General features: G+C 30.3%; 1 protein-coding gene across 1 annotated transcript; it reads left to right on the plus strand.

Annotated features, from left to right (window-relative positions):
* The first annotated feature begins 6,794 nt into the window (after positions 1 to 6,794).
* LOC108338457 (scarecrow-like protein 1) lies at positions 6,795 to 10,348 on the plus strand. Its single transcript, XM_017575354.2, has 3 exons — positions 6,795 to 7,200; positions 8,224 to 8,287; positions 8,384 to 10,348. Exon 3 carries the CDS (start codon positions 8,424 to 8,426, stop codon positions 10,191 to 10,193), a length of 1,770 nt encoding a protein of 589 aa, XP_017430843.1. The 5' UTR covers positions 6,795 to 7,200; positions 8,224 to 8,287; positions 8,384 to 8,423; the 3' UTR covers positions 10,194 to 10,348.
* The last annotated feature ends 5,327 nt before the right edge of the window (positions 10,349 to 15,675 follow it).

The raw sequence follows: 15,675 nt of genomic DNA on the forward strand, positions 1-15,675 counted from the left end.
AAATGGTTTTTTTTCTCAAAACCAATCCATAAAAATCAAATAAGTTATTATTTTTATAAAACAATTCTAATATAACATAAATATTTTTGTATATTAAAATTGAATAAAAATATAACAATTTTATAAAGAAAAATAAGAAACTAGATGTTAATACAATTGCATAATTTGATTCAACAACATGACGATTAGTGGATATGTTAACTTAATAAAAAAACTTTTAATTTTATTATGAATATATTATTAAGAATAAAATAGTTAACACATTAAAAGAAGGTCATGGACTAATCCTAGTTCATGAGTTATATGGATATTTGATCTTGTGAAATCTTTTAATAAAAGATCTTTTATGCTTGTAAGCTTTTTTTTATCTCTATTTGTGGGTTAGAGTCAAGTCCTTTAAAATGGACTAATTTGACAAATCTATAAGGATTTTCTTTTGCTACTACTTCTTCTTAAATGTATGTATGCTTTAAAATAATGAAACACATGGAATATGATAAAACTTCACAAGCTTAGGTAGCTTGCTTCTCTCCATTTTTGACATAAATAACTAGCTTTGCAATACTGACATTTTACTTTTTTTCCAAAAAAGTTGTTCACATGAAGCATTATCTTGCAACATACCTTATATGATATTTTGATGTTGGCAAGACGCTAGGAGATCTTTCATACAAGAATGAAAAAATGTACAATTCTTACAAATATAAAATAAGCATTTATTAAAGTTTGACATTGAAATGGTTAAGATTTACCTCTATAAGACAAAATATACTTATTGTTTATTTAATACTTATGTCTATAAAAAAAATCACATTTTAAACTGTGCTTGCATAAGTCCACTCACAACTTATGTCTATTAGACTAAACTTAATATTTTGCGATTGAGGTGACGTGATATACAAAACTTTATTTTTACACTTAATTATTTAATAACATTCAAAATCAAACTTGTAATTTGTTAAACTTAAATTTAATAATAATTATAATCTCCATTAATTAGAATTCAATTAAAGTTTAAGAAGATTATTTTTTTTATAAAAGGAAAAGTAAAACATAATCAGCTTTTTGAAAAAAAAAGGTAAAATAGACTTTAGGAGGAAAACAAGCTTGCTTCCATTTTCGTCCTCTCCATGTTAACTCATGTTTCTAAGATAAAGAAGAAAATGATAAAATTAGTTCCATTTTATTTTTATTTTTATTTTAAATTTAAATGGAATACAGTTTTAGTTTTCTCTCCTTTGTTTTTTTTAAGCCGCATTTTGTGTTCCTTTGTTTGAAATGGACACATTGGGTCCCTTGTTTAAAAAACCCAACATTTTGTATATTTTTATAGAGATAATATTATTTAAAACTTGGTCAAACATTAAATATAACTACAACTTTTAATAAATAAAAAATTAAGTTGACATTAGATCATTTCACTAGATAAAATCCAATTAGGGTTTTATTTTTCTTAATTAACTTAATATGATTTAAAAGATGGCTTATCAAATTTTGGTTTTCAAAACATTGATATGCACTTAGTCATAAAGTTTGTGAGAATATTCATTGTACCTGTCTACACACTTTGAAAATGCGATAATGAAAATCTGTTAGATAAAATCAAAGGGTGATTATACTAATCATACAACTCAAACATAATAAATAATAAACAATAGCAAACGAGTAAAATCATCTCATCTTTAAAATTCTTGCGTCAATTATTTTCCTATCTTAGAATTCCAGCTCTCTTGTTTTGGTGGTTTGGATAAGATAGAGGAAAAAGATAAAGACTAAATTACTAATAAATATAACTTGTGTGGATGTTAATCACTTCAATTTTTACAATTTCTATGAATAACACGAGAGTGATTGATTACATGTTTGATTCATTTCACACTACAAGTCTTAAATCCATTGGATAGAGTATTTCATTTTTTCCTCCCACTAAATAATGTTCATATACACAATTAAATTTTCATTGCAGGATATATATATATATATATATATTAGTATCACTACAAATGTTTTACACCCAAAAGGTTTTCCATAATATAATATATTTTAGATGATTTTGTTTTATTTAATTTTAAAAAATAGTTAAATTTAAATGAAAACAGTTTAAATTTTAAAAAATGTTACTCAAAAAATAAAATTAAATAAAAATGTAGACTCCAGAGGAAAATGAATCCTCAAATAAGATTGAAGAAATAATATAAATTAGTTAAGATGATTAAACCTAATAAATATATATAGTAGATCATCTGAACACCACTTCTATATTAGTAAGTAATCTTATGTTCTTTTTTTCACAAGAAAAAAAAAATACTTGTTTGACTAATCTTTTTCTTCCAGATTATCTATTAAACACAATTTAGATCAATCATTACTTTTATACATGGTTATAAGTGTAAAATTTGATTTTATAAAATATTGTTCACTGAAATATGTTAATATTATATTGCATTTTAAATTTTAATTTACAAGAATAAAAAAATAATTTTGCCTTAAAAAGATTATATATTTCTGTGAACAATTAAATAAAACATTAATTAGAATATAAATTTTATAAAATCAAGAAAAGTTGCCAACAAAGTTAAAAAAATGTAACTAGTGAAGTTTATAAATAATAAATTAAGACTTCATAAAATATTTTATCTTTCTACAATTTATGTCATTATTAAAAAATTAAAAATTTACATTAACATTATTTTTTCAACAATTAAACGACACATTAATACAAGATAAGTTGAAATTAAAAATATTTATTTTTCTACAATTTATGTTATTATTAAAAAAATAAATGATATGTTAATACAAGATAAATATGTAATTAAATATTTATAACAACCAAAATCAAAAGTGTATTGATATAGCATTTTATAAGATTAAGATGAGTTGAAATTGAAAATTGCAAGAAGGAAGCAGTTTGATTATTGAAGATGTTACTTCTATGTTGAAGCATTGTTTCATATTTTATTCAAGAATAACGTGATAGGGTATGAGGGCTTTTATGTCTTTTCGCTTTCAAGATCTCACGCGGTAGCAGAAAAGGGAAAGAAAATAGTCCAACGTTACCCACCAACATTGGTGTTGGTGACAACAAGTAAGGTTTGAAATGGAAAATGTTAGGTTTGCACACCTTTGACTTGGTCCAAACCTTCAATTATTATTTTCTATTTTCCACTCTTGGAATTTTAGGTATTAAAAAGTTGGTTCCCATTGTTGCATTCATTTATTTATTTTATTCTCCAACTTAAAATAAAGGAACATTTTTTTAATTATTTTATTCAAAAGTTAAATTGAAACTTGATGACACAATTAAGTCTATCTCCATATTGTACCAATCCAAGAAGTAAACGTAATGGGTATTGGAAAGAAAATGAAAAAGTTAATAATTTGAGTTAAATTTATAAAGAAAATTAGTGGTTTAACACTATTATTTAGTTTTGTAATTGTTCAAATTCAATCATCATTTTAAGTATTATTTATTTTAGAATATAAAATTCTTTGACAATTTTATGTATTTTGAAATTAAAGGAAGAAAATATATTTAAATAATGTGTAAGTATTGAATTACCGGAACAATTATTATGATGATATTTTAAATTTTACTTAATTATTTTTGAATATTTTTAATTTAGATATGTAAAATTTGTTATTTGTATAACGTTTTTATCAACAAATTAACTGTATTATTTGTGTGGTAGTGAAACTGAACAAAAAATATTAAATCTAAAATTTCATATTTAAATTATGAAAAGAATACAATTGGACGGAGAGATATGGTCAAAGTTATTATTAATAAAATTTAAATGATTTTTATACCAATAATATATATAAATTATAAAAGTGAAAATGAGTGAGAAAGCAGTGTCATCAAAATGGGTTGAAACTCGTGAGCCAATCCGGCTCACCACGAGTTTGAGCTGGATTGGGTTGGAAAAAAATGCAAAATTTTTATGCGAGCCAATTTTGACCCGGTTCACTAAGAATCCGGCTCACACGGATTGAACCCGTGGTGGGTCGGGTTGGCTCACAAACCCACCTATTTTTTTAATTAAATTAAATTAATTAAATTAATTATTCAAATCCTATTTTTTTATTGAAATCAAATTAATTAAATTAATTATTCAAAATGCACAACATTTACTTAGCATTAGAGCATTTCGCGTTGCTGTCTTTCCAAAAGTTCTCCTTCTCAAATAAAACCCTAAGATTATAGATTGGATAATATTATAGATGAAGATAAAGAAGATGTTTCAAGAGAGCATAATACTATGGATTTATCCATTCAGGACTCTAATTTAATAGATAGATAATATTATAAATTGGATAATTCGGGAATATATCATTTGTTTTATCTTGTTTTTAGACATATCTACAAGCATGACAATTTTACCTTGTGCTATATATTTTTGTTAACGTCTATATGTAGTTTCTTGTATGTCTCACTAATTTAAATTGGCAAAATTTTACGCTTGATAGCTTAGAATATATATAACAATGTATTTCTTTTGTTTCATTTTCTTTTATATCAATTGGTTCAATTATTACTGTTTCAATTTGATCCATCAAAGTAACATGTTATAAGAATCTGAGAAGAAGAAGGTGAAAAAAAAGTTAATTAAGTGAGTCAATGAGCCAACCCGTTTAACTCACCAACCCGTGGTGGGTCGGATCGGGTTTGAATTTTTTTGGCTCGCTAATAAATTAGCCGGGTTGGATTAACTCACTAAGTGATCAACCCGTGGTGGGTCGGATCGGGCCGAGTTACCCATTTTAACATCTCTAGAAGGCACTATTGAAGTTTCACACGACATTTTGAGATATAAAAAAAAAAGTGTTACAATGCTATGTTGGGTAGTCCCACGCGTGTGATTCTAGCGCGTTTCTAACATTTTTATGTGAAAAGACTGAGATGAGCAAATAATTATGGGTCTATATTTTATTCTTAAAATGAATAGAAAACTTCAACATGTCTTGTAAATTGTAATAATTAGTAAAACTGAAAACAATTAATATTTGAATAAAATATATTAGTTTTGACACAAAACACGGTTAGTTATTAAAGTGGACTATTTGCCTTCAAATGATATTGCACTCAAATTTAATGAATATATAGAATTAATGGTTTAATAATTTTGTTTTCTGTATTTCACTTAATTTTTAGTTTCGGTTTATTATCTTTTTTAAAAAAATTCTTGTACTTTAGCTAAATGTAACTATGGTCCTTGAATTTCTTTTACATAATTTTCATTCTTTCATTATAATTATACTTATGTATTACTTTTAATTATGGATAATAATATTTTGATAACATTTCTTTTACAACATTTTAATATTATCTACGTATCATTATCTGATTAGTCCAAAATTACTCCATAATCAATAATAATAATAATAAACACCAACATGGATCAATCACATGATACGGAGATGGTGTTAAAATATTGTCAAAACATTATTATCCTTTAATTATCTAAGCTAACACATTTTATCTCTTTCAAAAGTAACATGCTCAATAATACTTAAATATTTAAATATTTAATTTGTTTATTTTTTCAAGTTATCACTTTGATTTTCACTTAATATTCCTGTAATATTATTTCACTAGTTAATGATTGTGAAGTAGGTTAACACATTATTAGTACTCATATATATGTTATATATATGGTTGTTAAGTCAATTTGCTTTTAACTAGACTACAATAAATATAAAAGCAAATAAATAAATTACAAAATAAAATCTACTTAAGTAAACTAGGTTATATAGTTAATTCGAAATAGATTATGTTATATTACAAAACTTTTAGCTTTAAAAAAATAAAGTTAAATTAACTTGTTTTTATTTGAAACTAATAAGTATCCAATTCATATGTGAACAAGATTACTTCGTGTTACACAAAAAGTAAAAATAACAACTTTTTTAATTGATCTCTCTGAATGATTGTGTGTAAAAGTTGGTATTTGTCCTTAAACCCATACTTAAATCCTCACTTAGGTACAAGTAATATACAATTAGATAATTTTATTTCATAATTAAATATTTGAGATTTAAAATACTTTTACTTGAATGGAAATTAAAAATTTAATGTAAAACTTTGTCTCAATTTTTTATACTTAAATTTAGAATTAAAATGATATTTACTGATTTATGAAATTAAACATACTTTAAAATGTTAAATTTATCCAAAACATAAATTACCGATAAAGGTATATTCGCCAAAAATGGATCGGGTGTAAACGCATGAATAAAACTCATGTGGCAACGCGTCTATTTCAAAAAGTCCTCTTTTTTTTCCAAATAGGACTTAAGTATTCTAAAATCTTAGAATGTTTTTATATATTTATGTTGTAAATTCTACTTCTACACCTTTTAAAGACAATTTTACTAAAATTTCCAAATCCTATGAGATTTTTTTTTTTTTTTTTTGGAAAGATGTGGATTCTCACCCTCTTTGAGAGCCAAGGTAGTAGAATCATTCAACCCTTTCACATTAGGGTTGAAGTTGAGAGAATAGTGAAAAGACACTATTGCCACACATGGTTGCTGATTATGTGAACCCCACAATGGCATTCTGTGCAGCTTGGACCGTCTATGATGGGTACGTTTGTCATTGAATGATCATAGTTTCGTGTGGCCAATGTCTTCGGCTGATAGACAAGTTGCAGAGAATTCCAAGAAGTTTCGTTAATTCTAGGTGGGTTTGTATTTCTTTTTCCACTTGCTTACCACTTTCACTCGGTTCCAGAAGCTAAGATTGTCGTCATGATTATCATATATAGTGAATAAACAAATGGGCATCTTTAGACTATAATTCATATTATTTTCTTACTAGGGTTGCTCAATTGCTCCTAACTTACCACAATTCTTAATTCATTGGAACCTTTAAGCTTAAAAGTCTTCTTATCTTTTCTTCCTTTGTCCACGTCTATATTTATTATTCTTAGATTTTATTGGTTGTGTATATCAATTCTCAAGTACCTTGTCAACATATCTTTTGTTTATCTGTTTTGTTGCTATTCCACCAATCTGACCTTCCTAAGGAAACTTTTTTTTTAATATATTAAGGAGACATCAAGAGGTTGTCTTGCTTGCCCCTTTGGGTTGCCTATAATCAAATTTCTCTGCTTCTTGGTCAAAAGCCTTACCCGGGTTTCTGTCTCTGTCTCCAAGAGCATCATCATCATCATCCTCATCTGCCAGAAGTTGCACCAGGTACCCTTTATCCTTTCTTTGATTTCTTCTACCTCTAGAATATTGATTATGTGGTTCAATTTTTGTAAATTGGGTGGTTCCGAATAACAGGTATCGGTTGCAATTCTTGTGTTTTTTGTAAGTTGAATTAAAGCAAGAGTGGAGAAAAAATGTCTTTGCTTTCTAGTTTCTGAATTCAGTGTTTTTTCCAGGGAGTATTTAGCTTTTTCCTGTCAAGGGTTGGTTCCCCAAAAATATATTTTTTTTCTCCTTCATCTTTTTCTTTTCCTGCATTTGCAACAAAGTTTTTGGAAGGGAGTTTTGTTGTCTTGAAATAACGTTGTTTCGTCACAGTGGATTCTTTAACCCTTTAGTTTCACATATAAAAAACACAGAGTGATTAACTGTTCTTGGAAGTCTTATACTTTTGAAATCACAATTTTTTGTTCCAACCAAGATACTCGTTTTTTGTGCTTTCTAGTTATTTAAAAAGGCAAATTTGTTGTCAATATATGTATGAGTCCTTTTTTTTAGTGTCAGATAAGATTAATGTCTGAAGAATCATCGATCAATACAAAAGTTTTAATTTCATGGGTATTTTCATTCGATTTCAAGAATGCGCTTGGTTATGTGATTGGATTTAATCCAGTTAGCATCTGCAGTCATTTCACTAGATTGTACACATGGGTGTAAACTAAATATATTTTTCTCTTCCAAATACTGTGTTGCTTGGTGAATAGTATCTCTCAAGATGTTTGTCTTTCAACAACCTGAATAGCATCGTGTGATGTAGTCGACCTTGCCTAGCAGGTTAAGGTTCTTGTTGCTGTTGTTGTTGTCCCAAATATTGTGTGAAACCACTATTTTAAGAACGAAATTCTTTGCTATGCAAGGTGAAGCTTTATCTTCCATATAAATTTATGTGATGATGGCCAATTATTAAATTTTGTTAATAAGTTGCTTCATATGTTTATAGATCGGTTGTGTTCTAAATCAAAATGTTTTCTAATATTGTTGTTTTCCCTTTTGTTTCACCAATCTCAGCGAAGACATCCTAGAAGGTTCAACGAGATTTCATCAGTGAGCATTCATTTTACTATTTCTCAAGGTAGGAAAGGGAGGAAAAAATAAAGCCTTGTAGTTTTAATTGATGGCTGATTTTATAGCATCTTCCTGACTAATCTGTGTAATGTTTTGGGTGCAGACTGAAATTTTGTATGAGCTGAGTGAATAAAAGGAGAACTATGTCATTGGTTATATCTACAGAGTTGGCTGATGCATCATATAGGAATGCCAAGCTCTACACACTAAAGGGAACTGATGTTACACCTGATCTGTCCTCCCACAATTTTGTTCCGGATAAGCACAGAAACATGTATATCACAGATTCTTACTCCAGTGAGAATTATGAAAAGTACTTCCGTGATTCACCATCAGAAGAACTGATAGAACCGTCTAGTTCCAGCATATCAGGAAACTCAGTTCACCCTGACTCTTCTTACCTTCTCCGAGCTAGTTCAGGAGCTTCTGTGATTGTTAATAACCCGTTCGACAGTCGTATCTTGTCTACAAGGCATCACAATGCCTATCAGTCCAGTTTTGAATCAGATTTTCTGGAAAATAGGAGCCCTGATGGCCTTGACTTTGATGGTGAAATGAGATTAAAATTACAAGAATTGGAGAAGGCTTTGTTTTCGGATGAAGAAGAGGAGGAGGAAGACATATTTGAGACTGCCCAAATCATGGACATTGATCCTGACATGGCTGAGTGGGCCAATCCACTTCAAGGTATGCTACTTCATGACTCACCAAAGGAGTCCTCATCCTCTGATTCTTCCAATATTAGCAGCATAAGTAGCACCACCAAAGAAACTTCACAGAACTCACCCCAGACCCCCAAACAATTACTTTATGAATGTGCTAGAGCGCTTTCAGAAGGAAATGAAGAGCAAGCCAAATCTATGATAAACAATCTCAGGCAAATGGTCTCAATTCAGGGGGAACCTTCTCAAAGAATTGCAGCCTACATGGTGGAAGGGCTTGCAGCTCGCGTTGCTTCATCCGGAAAATGCATCTATCAAGCATTGAGATGCAAAGAACCTCCTTCTTCAGATCGTCTTGCAGCTATGCAGATCCTATTTGAGGTCTGCCCGTGTTTTAAATTCGGATTCATCGCTGCAAATGGTGCTATAGTTGAGGCTGTTAGAGATGAAAAGAAGGTTCACATAATAGACTTTGACATCAGCCAAGGAACACAGTACATAACTCTAATACAAGCACTTGCTTCAATGCCAGGTAGGCGACCTCATGTGAGATTAACTGGGGTGGATGATCCTGAGACTGTGCAGCGCTCTGTTGGTGGCATGAACATCATAGGAAAAAGGCTTGAAAAGCTGGCAGAGGAACTTGGATTGTCATTTGAGTTTCGAGCAGTGGCTTCAAAGACCTCAATTGTCTCACCATCAATGCTCAATTGTCGTCCGGGAGAAGCACTTGTAGTGAACTTTGCATTCCAGCTTCATCACATGCGTGATGAAACTGTATCCACAGTGAACGAGAGAGACCAACTTCTTCGCATGGTTAAGTGCTTGAATCCAAAACTTGTGACAATTGTGGAGCAGGACATGAACACCAACACCTCCCCTTTTCTCCAAAGATTTGTTGAAGCATACAATTACTACTCTGCTGTGTTTGACACTCTTGATGCAACTCTGCCTAGGGAGAGCCAGGACAGGATGAATGTTGAAAGGCAATGCTTGGCAAAGGACATTGTCAACATTGTGGCTTGTGAGGGCGAGGATCGAATAGAACGGTACGAAGTTGCCGGAAAATGGAGGGCAAGATTGACCATGGCTGGCTTCACTCCATGTCCAATGAGCACAAATGTTAGAGAAGCAATTAGGAAACTCATAATTACACAGTACTGTGACAGGTTCAAGATAAAGGAGGAAAAGGGAGCACTTCATTTTGGGTGGGAAGACAAAAACTTAATTGTTACTTCAGCATGGAAGTGACCGACATAAATTCTTTGTTGCTTGAGACTCATTGTAGTGTTGATGTAGTATTTGTTTGTTTGTTTAGTCTGTGTATCTGTATGTTTATGTTTGCTTCAAACTCAGATGTATACTACTAACTTGCAACTTATGCTGATACAAACTTTCATGTGTCATACTGCATGTATGGATGAAGGTAAATGGGGTAATTAAACGATTATCAATGCTCAGGCTTGAATTCACATAATTTCTTGTTGGCATAATTTTGGTAATTGAACAACATACAAATGAAACAAGAGAATCTGAACTATTTTTTAAAGATATCTACAACTTTAGATACCCTGTTAAAGTTACTCTTAGTTCATGATCATTTTTGTCCGTGCAATAGCTGGGAAGGAAGAAGATGAAGTTGGGGGAGATGAAAGAATTTGGTTTATATTATTTTTTTTCATTAAGGATAAAGTGGACATTTCATCATATCTTTGGAGGTGCAAATTAAAATCATGGAGGTGCAAGAAACATTGCCCTTGAGGATAGCATATGTTGAGCCCTAATAAATGGTTTGATTGTTCTCGTATCATCAAGTGGGAGTGTTGCTCCCTTCACCACCACCACCAAATGCTCCATGCACTACTTCATATCTAATTTGTCTTTCCAATAAAATGGATGTCAACATTCGTTTCACTTTCAACGGATGTCAACATCCCTTTTATCTTCAACGGATGTGAACATCCGTTTCACCTTCAACGGATGTTGATATCCGTGAACGAATGTTGACATCCGTTACCAATTTTAACTTTTTTTTTTATATTTTAATTTATTGTTATTATTTTCAATTTTATTTTAATAATATTTTTTATTTACGTAATATACTATAAAAACCAAAAAATTAAATACTTTATAAATTAATTTAAAATATAATACTTTAGTAAACTAAAAAAATATTTAAATAATTAATTAAATAATAATACATAAATTAAATTAATAATAATTATTTTATTAAATAAAATAAAACTAATTTATATATAATTACGTATTAAATTTTAAAAAAATATTAAATAATATTTGTATATTAATTTAAAATATAATAAATTAGTAAACTAAAAATTAAAAGAAAAGTAAATAAACCTTAACGGATGTGGACACATCCTTAACGGATATGACACATCTGTTTAACTAATTATATAAAAAATATTTAAATAATTAATTAAATAATAATACATAAATTAAATTAATAATAATCATTTTATTAAATAAAATAAAATTAATTTATATATAATTACTTAATAAATTTTAAAAAAAATTAAATAATATTTATATATTAATTTAAAACAGTAAATTAATAAACTAAATAATGAAAAAAAAATAAACCTTAATGGATATGGAACATATGTAACATCCCAAAAATATAACAAATATATATTATGGTAGTCCACAATTCTGATATAGGAGAACAGTTAGGAGTCAAACTTGCAGCTAAAGTCTTAATAATTACAGTCATCCCAAAAATGGCTATAATTTAAAACTTTAAACGTTCATAAGAGTATTTCAAGATAGTATAACTTAACTAAGAAATCCTAAACAAATTAAGCTGCAGCATCATCACCATCCAAGGCCTGCTCCAGGGGTACCTCATCCACCTCTGCTCACATCCAAGTGGATGATCATTGCAACAGAAACACGACACAAACAACAGACAAACACAAGAAGAAGGGTGAGCTAGATATACAAAAATCATGTTATACAGTCACACATACAACATGCATAGTTCACTCAAAACATGGTAAATGATATTACAAGACTTGTTGCATTATAAACCGACTCGTTGCTTTATAGACCGACTCGTCCGAACCAGAATGATTACCGAGCTATGGCGGGTTATGCACTCGTGGTGGCCTCTACTGCTTTGCAAAGCCGTTGCCAATGGGTTCCACCCTACCACACTCACGAGGTTAGTCCGTTCCGCGTCCTGGAGCATACTGGAAGCCTCCAAGACTAGGACCTCCTGCTACTCCTCACCACATGGATCAATCCTCTCTACTTGAGAATGAAAGACCATTGGAGCGTCAGGAAAACCCCCAAGACTGAGCTACCATGCAATCATTCTACACACCAACAGGGCACCACCATGTATCTTCTCCTTGAAGATCATGGAATTACGTCCAATGACATAGGGCACCACCATGTAACCTCCCTTTGAGGTCCATGGAATTACGTCCATAACATAGGGCACCACCATGTGACCTCCCTTTGAGATCCATGGAATTACGTCCATCAACCATACTGTTACACTTACGCAAATCACAACTTTGTTTCATACATACTTCCAAACTATAATTCACATACAATACAACATACCTTCAATCATGTAGCAAAATCAATACACCCAAATCAGTTATATAGACATACATACATCCTGGCAGTCAAACAACATCAAACAGCTCAAACAGATGAGGAAAAATGTGAAACTCACTGTACCAGGTCGCACAGCGCACCACCCTTGGTGCGCTGAGCGAATTTTCCTGACGGAGGGAGTGTTTTTCAGCTAAAATTCGCATAGCGCACCACCCTTGATGCGATAGGCGAATTTTCCTGACAAAGGGACATCTAAAATTCGCATAGCGCACCAAGTTTGTTCGCTATGCTAAACTAAAAATTTTAATAAATATTATCACACCCTAAACCCTCGCATAGCGCCCCAAATTCGCTCTTCGAATTAATTTGGCTAATTTTCCCAGCTAGCAACAGTCGCAAAGCGACTACATTAGCTACGCGACTTACCAAACAGAGAGCAACCCTCTATTATAATTCACATCGCGCACAGAGTCGCTATGCGAATGCCTTGACAGAGAGCACCTCGCCAGGGCGACTCGCTGAGAGAAAGGCTTCGCTCTGCGAATCTGAAAAATCTGCAGAATGAAATTCTGCAGATTTGCACAACTCAACCACTCCAAACTCATTCTAACCATTTTGGTGAACTTCTAACACCTCCAACTCGAAGTATATATTGAATTAAACATGTCTAACTGATTTTAACCCTTCCTAACATCTTTTTAGAGTGTTTATGCATTGATTTATACTTGAAAACTGAAAATCTCTCAACCTAGGGGCCCAAATATAATTCTACCACCTTGAATCTGATTTTGACCATTTTAGGGGTCCAATTAGGTCCCAATTGACTTGCCTAAGCCACCTAAACTGACCAAAATGATCTATAATACCCAATTCTCAATTTGACCACCTCAGTTCCTCTAACAAGACCCTAAACGCCCTAATTCACTTAAGTGTTGTTCTAATCACCTATTTAGCATACTTCACTTCATTCAACCATTCAATATCAGTCTCAAACCTTATCCCTACCAATTCATACGTACAATTCCACAGATTCACTATTAGACAGACATTTGAGCAATCAAGTTCACATACAACATTTCTGATTCCAGTACAAACAACACCCATACATAACAATCCATACATACGTTATTTCCCCACATCAAATAGCAATTTATCTGAGGCACACCCTAATCTACAGAACAGAAAGCAAGTTCCAGCTCCCCTTACCTTGAAGTTGAGCAGCACAACCCACTAGAACGCTATAATAGTACCTCACAGCAAGGACCTAAACAGTGCCCTACAACCACCAAAAATGTGATGGAAATCGCTCTTAGAGCTGGGATGGACAGAGAAAACAAAAGGACAAGCTACCAGCTGCATGCAACCAGTAAAGTGGCATGCCCTATGTTCCAAAAACAGTGGAGGAGAAGGGAAAACGACTTACTAGTCGGAATGAAGAAAACGTTTGGTAGAAATAGAGCTCTCTACGTCGCAGATGCTTGGGCAACACAAAAATCAAATTCCTACGATTCTTTGAGCTGGAAATCTAGAGAGAAGGCAAAGAGAGTTTAGGGCATGAGTTTTAGAGAGAAGGAGAAATGAAATTCAGGGGAAGAAAATGGGTTCTGAAGAGCCCCTCCCAAGGTCAAGTTGGCCTTAGTCTGATGGGTCTGGCTGCCCCACATAAGGTCCAAAGGCCCTTTTATAAATTTACAGGCCCTTACAACATTCATTTAACTAATTATATAAAAAATATTTAAATAATTAATTAAATAATAATATATAAATTAAATTAATAATAATTATTTTATTAAATCAAATAAAATTAATTTATATATAATTACGTCATAAATTTTTTAAAAAAATTAAATAATATTTATATATTAATTTAAAATACAATAAATTAAAATAAAATAAACCTTAACGGATGTGGCACATTCGTTTAACTAATTATATAAAAAGTATTTAGATAATTAATTAAATAATAATACATAAATTAAATTAATAATAGTTATTTTATTAAATAAAATAAAATTAATTTATATATAATTACGTAATAAATTTAAAATAAATAAATAATATTTATATATTAATTTAAAATACAATAAATTAATGAACTAAAAACTAAAAAAAACAAAAAAAAAAATTTAAACGGATGTGGTTACATCCTTCAACGGATGTCAATATCCGTTGAAGAAAAGAAGAGGTGTAGGATATTTTAAAATATAAATGATAGTTTTGAAATTTTCAAAAAAATGTGGTGGTGCAGGGAGTAATGTGGGGTGGTGTAGGAAGTAATCCTCATCAAGTGGTTATGGAAATAATTTTTATTTCACAATTGTTCAAATAACTTATACTTTTTAAGAGAAAACAATAAATCAAACTTGGTTAGAATAATTTCAAATATAACAATTTGATGTGATCCAAAGTCCATATATTTTAGTATTTATGAGCTAGGAATAAACTGATAAGAAATCAATATATTATATTTAATCTAAAATTTTAAGATAATATATTTCTGTAACTTTTTTATTTATATTTTGTTCATTTTACTAATTTTTATTTAATATAAAACTTTGAATTCATCTTAACTTTCTAGTATATAGTTAACATTATCACTAAGTTACACAACCAAAATTTAGCTCTCAAATTTAACTAATGCGGGAAGAACTTATAGATACAGAGAAATAGACACTTGCTTCATGATTAAAGATGGATGTAGCACCTCTATTAGAATATTAAAACTCATATTGTTAAAAACTTAAACATAAAATCAAAGAATTCATTCACCAAGTAATATGAGAAATATATGTTTTACTGTTAAAAAATATAAAACTATTATTTTAACGAAATATTTATCGACAAAAAAAAAAGGCTTATTTCTTCGAAAATACTAAAAAAACTGAGGAAAATTGTTCTCCTTTCCTCAACGTATCCTATCATAAGTGTAACATCCGATATTTTTTTTTCTAAAATCTATAACTAACACAAATTACATAATTTAAAATAAATCTTCATTTCCATTAAAAATAAACATTGTCTTTTACAAACAAACTTTATTAAAAAGTAAAAATATAAGACTAAAATATTATCTTAAATGTCTCCCAATATCGACAACTCTCTCTATTGTCGTGCATCTTTCTCAATACATGTATTATCATCTACTTTC

The sequence above is a fragment of the Vigna angularis genome, chromosome 7 (assembly GCF_016808095.1).
Source record: "Vigna angularis cultivar LongXiaoDou No.4 chromosome 7, ASM1680809v1, whole genome shotgun sequence".
In the NCBI taxonomy this organism is placed as follows: Eukaryota; Viridiplantae; Streptophyta; class Magnoliopsida; order Fabales; family Fabaceae; genus Vigna; species Vigna angularis.